Source organism: Acanthisitta chloris, unplaced genomic scaffold, assembly GCF_000695815.1.
Source record: "Acanthisitta chloris isolate BGI_N310 unplaced genomic scaffold, ASM69581v1 scaffold7862, whole genome shotgun sequence".
Lineage (NCBI taxonomy): Eukaryota > Metazoa > Chordata > Aves > Passeriformes > Acanthisittidae > Acanthisitta > Acanthisitta chloris.
In genome coordinates, this window is record NW_008658867.1 from 86,625 (window position 1) to 91,675 (window position 5,051).

Sequence of the window (5,051 nt, forward strand, 5' to 3'; positions counted from 1 at the left end):
CTGGGGGTGGGCAGAAGAAAGGCTGTGGGATATAAAATAAAATATTTTAAAAAAAACAAGAAATCTACTGAAGTTCACTTTCTTTCCTTCTTAGCAACCAACAGATCATAGAATTTTAGGGGCTGGAATGAACCTCACAGATCATCCCCATGGGAAGGACACCTCCCACCAGAGCAGGTTGCTCAAGGCTTCATCCAACCTGGTTTTGAGCACTGCCAGGGTTGGGGCATCTCCTACATCCCTGGGCAACCTGTGCCAGTGTCTCACCACCCTCACAGGAAAAAAACACTTTCCTACTATCTAACGTATATTTCCCTTTCAATTTGTACTCATTGCCCCTTGTCCTGTCACTGTAGTTCCTAACAAAGAGTCTTTCACTGGCTTCCCTGTAACCCTTTCAGACACTGAAAGGTTGATCAAATGTTACCAGAATGTGACAAAACCATCATTCCTCAACAGTTATTGGTAAAGAGAAAAAGCAATCAATTAACACGTGCCAACAAGGACTGGCTGGAAAATAAGGATTTGTTTTTCTCCCCTTCCTACCACGTTTTTCCTCTTGTCAGCCAAAACAATCCACTTCCCCCTCCATCCCATCTAGGTTTATGACTACTTGGGATCCACCACTAGTCCCCATCAACACATTTCATCCTTTGCCTTCCTTCTTTTCATTACCCTTACCCAAGTCAAGTAGGTACAATAGCATGACTCTCAAGAAGATTTACAGGTCCCCAAAACCCACAATCCTCCTTCTTCACATCCACTTTCAGATGGTATCACTTTTCTTTACATAAATAATTTCCCAAATACAACTTTGGAAGACAGTCAACTTGTAAAGTCATTTTCTTTGCTGAGCCTAATACCAGACTCATTTTTCTCCTCCTCTTTCCCCTTCCTTTAGACATGTGTCTCCAAACATAAGGTCCAACTATTTTCAGAATCCTCAGTCCACACTTTAGCATAGGAGCGGCCCAAGTGACATATGAAGCCTTTCCCACTTTCAAGTTTTGATAAATCTTTTCCAGCTAAACCTCCCAAATTAGAGGGACGCCTGCTTTATAATTCTCAGCAGCAGTGAGCACAGCATTCTCCTTATGCTTGTACACTCACATTTGAGATTACTTCAAAGACTTGTTCCTTTGACCTCATGGAGTACCGAGTACAAGATACAGCACGTCTGAACCAGCTGATACACCCTTTCAACAGCAAAATAGTTATTGCAGATAATTAAACAGATGTAAGAGAAGGGCAGGTCTGGTATCGGCCTTTTCAAATCTCCAGATTAATCTCAACATCACCAGCACAACTGATGTCAGATTTGCAACTGAGGCCTAGATTGTCTTTCTCCTTCATTTAACAGCTTATAATATGCTGACAAGACAGCTACCAGAGCTGATCTTCTAAAACTTGGAAATGATTAGCAATTGGGCATTTCAATCTAAGCTTTCATTGCTTATAATGATTGAAATAAATTTGCCAAGTATTTTTAAAGAGTTCAACACCTGTTGGAATTGTAAATATAAACAGGGATAAAAATATGCACATTTCTGTATCAGTCCCTGAATCAGACAAGGTGTGATAGGTGATTAACCACCTGAGACAAGGATTTTCATTCTATGCTTTGTTTATTCGGTGCTTTGATGGTTGAGAAGATAGACTCACTAAAAGACATGCAGAATCTGCAACAGAAGCTTCTTTGGGGCATTTTTTCTCATTTCCAGAAACCAGCATAAGTAAGACATTAACTGAAGCACAGGTTCTCAGTTGATAGAGTAGTAGCAAGATTCCCAACTGCAAACAAACTACCAAAACTCTACCAGGATTACATACATAAAAAAATGGTTACTTGGGCTGGTAATTCCTTCAAGTCATTGGGCTGGTGTGAGGAGGCTGCCAACAGATGGCAATTTAAGAGCTGATGATTTCCATGGCCTTTTTATCCCCCTCATTTCAAAACAGCTGGAGCACAGACTGTTGAACAATATGCCTCATTTAGGGTTTTTTTAAGAAACTTAGTGTCCAAAACACTCATCAAAGCTTCAGTTTTGTTTCAGAACAACGTGTTTGGGGACTCCAGAGCTATACAAGGAGGAAGAGAACTTACGAGACTGGTCAAAGCTGAGCATGCTGTGAACTTGCACAAGCTCTAAGCTTGCCCCAGTCAGTTCTGAAAAATATTGGAACCTCACCCTCTGCCATAAAATATCTCTTCCACATCATATGCATGGAAAAAATGGCTTTGAAATCTGACCAAAAAAACCCAAGATTCTATAGGATCCCCCATTTGCTAGAAGTCCTCCACAAATAAAAAACCACATTGAGTCAGACAAGCCTACAGGAACCTCTGCATTCTGTTCCTGCACATCCACAACACATCTCTACAAGCCAGCAAAGAAACTGATATTCAAGATGACCAAAAAAGGTTTCTAGATTGCTTCCTTAGTGGAAACAAAACTTCATTAAAGACTGTCTGGTTATCCAAATCTTGCTGGGAGGAATTAGATTGCCTTTATCAGCCTTAGCTACACAGTAAAGCTCTTTCATTTGAGTGTCTCTTGAAGTGCATTTTACCACAGGCTAGAGCCCAGGTTAATTAATAGCATGCAACTGAAAATAGTTTGCTGAACTAGCAGAAAAACAACTCAATAAAACAGCTTCATCTCCAAGAAGAGACAGATTCTTCTGGCAATGATTTTATCTGAAATTGTGTTTTGGTCTTCACTGATAGGAAGTAAGATCAGAAGCTTCTGCCACCTTAGCCAGTCTTGGCTGGCAAATATTCCCTGCCTTAAAAACACATATCAGAAGTCCTAGGGCAGTTTTCCATTTTGTGCTCTCATCTTTGAGTACTAGTCCTTCTGAAGGAAGGCTGGCTGTGCTCTTGCTGTCAATGCTTGCATGAAGCCTTCATAGTGATTAGAACTCTTTTTCTGCACTACTCGCAGGACAAGAAAGGGTGAGTTCTCCTTTTCAATGAAGAATTCCTTCTTGAAAAGAATTTAGACCTAAAGTCTTAAGTGGTTTCCCTACTATATGCAGATGGAGCTCCATGTGTCAATTTCCGTAAAGTTTGCAAGAGGAAACCTGTAATCATTCAGGATCTCTCTTCACTCAAGGTCTTAACAACCTGCCCTGTTAAAGGAAATCTTCTGATTCTCTCTGAGAGACAACAAGGAGTGAAAGAGAGAGGAAAGAAGATGTGACCTTTCCCTTTATTGCAATACGAGAAGCAGCAGGACAGGGCAGCTGGTCAAACTGCAACAGTAAACTCAGCATTCCTAGCAGGGAACACTTCTTACCACACATGGGCTGCGATATTGCTGATAAAGGGAAAAAGGCAAATATGGGATATCAAAAACTACCCATAGTTCAAAAAATATTTTGAATGAGTTGGTGAAGTTCATATCTGTAACATTAAGTCAAACTTGAGCAGAAATCAAATGGCATAGAGCAGTTTATGCCCACATCTGCCCTCTCTGGTTTCTCTCATGTATCCAACAGAGACCACTCAGAGTCTGTATCTAAGACAGACCTCATGTCTGACTTGACTGATCATCTAAACCAAACCTGAAAAAAACAACCCACCCAAAACAACTTAAATGTTGAATTTTGATGAAATTCCAAATCAAATACATGCAAAAAATACAAAGTATTTTGCCCTCAATAACAAAGATGTGCCCTTTGCACAGTACTGTGGCAAAACAAAGACTATTTTCGAAGCCTAAACCTTTGACTTTTCATGAACAGAACTGAATAAGCTTATATATGCATGCTGAGACATAAGACAACTCTCATAAATGTGCTGAAACACTAGGGTGTATCATGGGAACATATACGTTATCTGAGGCCAGGTTAAAGATGCTACTGAAGTTCAACATTGGAGTTGTTACTGCAAATTGAGTTAGTGAGTTATTGCTATAAAAAGCAAAAAAGGGAGAGAAGGCCCTTAAGGATTTGCATTTTTTAAAGAAAAGCAAGGAAAACATAAAGAAGAGGAACAGCTCCATATTCAGACCCAGAAGCAAAATGTATAATTATTGACAGTATTGCAGATGCTCAGCTTGGAACCTACTAAGTTGGTGGAGGGCGAGGGAGAAGAAATACTGAATTCTACTCCTTTGAAACACAATACAATGCCACATTCCTCTCAGTAGCTGTAAAGTGTTGCTACTTGCATTCTGGGCAATGATACCTCACCTTCTGGTCAAGTTTCCTGCTGCTTACCTTTGCCTCCCTTGAGGCCAAATCTCTTCAGAGTAGACTGGTCATGATTGCATTGTACTGTACCCATTTCTATATCTCCTTCAGTAGCAAAGTTTTCCAATGGTCTCAGACTTATTTATCACTTTTTTTTTCTGTTTCCATCTTATTTCAATGAGTCTGAAATAATGCAAAAACTCTTGTGGTAGCTTCCTACCAAAGTGAAGTTATCACCACATGAAACTGGGTGTGCCACAGGTTCTGACAGAACACTGAAGTGAAAACATCCTTTGGACTTGGGTGCAGTTAGGCACTTTCCCAAAGACAACCTAGAAGCAAGTTATTATTTGGGTTTAGAACCTAGGAAGGACAAGGGGACTTACTTATATGATACATAAACATAACCAAGATGTTTCCAGTTCTGTGTTCATCGCTGTTAAAAAGTGCTTACCTTTTCTGAATAGCTCTTGAAGGCTCTCTGCACTTTGATTCAAAATAGCCCATATTTCCTCTTCTTGCAATGGTCCCCCCCGAACCTCCAGAGCCTCTGCCAGTGACACATGCATGTTACCTGTGAAAAGAAACACTCATGTAAGGCTACAAAAGAGTTATATTCTCCTTGCATGCAGTATTCAAGTAGTTCAACCCTCAGTCACAAAAGTTCTCCAACATTAATAGACCCCAAACATTCACCATGATGATAAAGAACTTTGAGCATCTGCTATTATAAGAATACTTGAGTTAAGAGAACAATGACCTATATTAATATTTTAGGGTCTAAATCAATAAACTCAAGAAGCTGGCATTAGTCCATATGCTATGGGCAAGACTTTGCTCTGTTTATAAAAAAT

The 5,051-nt window shown here is 39.9% G+C and overlaps 1 protein-coding gene across 1 annotated transcript in view; it reads right to left on the bottom strand.

Annotated features, from left to right (window-relative positions):
• PTPN13 (protein tyrosine phosphatase, non-receptor type 13 (APO-1/CD95 (Fas)-associated phosphatase)) overlaps positions 1–4,766 on the bottom strand; it is a gene marked incomplete at its 3' end in the record, with an annotated part of 91,090 nt that extends 86,324 nt beyond the window's left edge. Inside the window, exon 1 of the mRNA XM_009085249.1 lies at positions 4,652–4,766. Within this exon, the coding sequence (XP_009083497.1) occupies positions 4,652–4,766 (115 nt within the window). The remainder of the gene's footprint in view (positions 1–4,651) is intronic.
• Between the last annotated feature and the right edge of the window lie 285 nt (positions 4,767–5,051).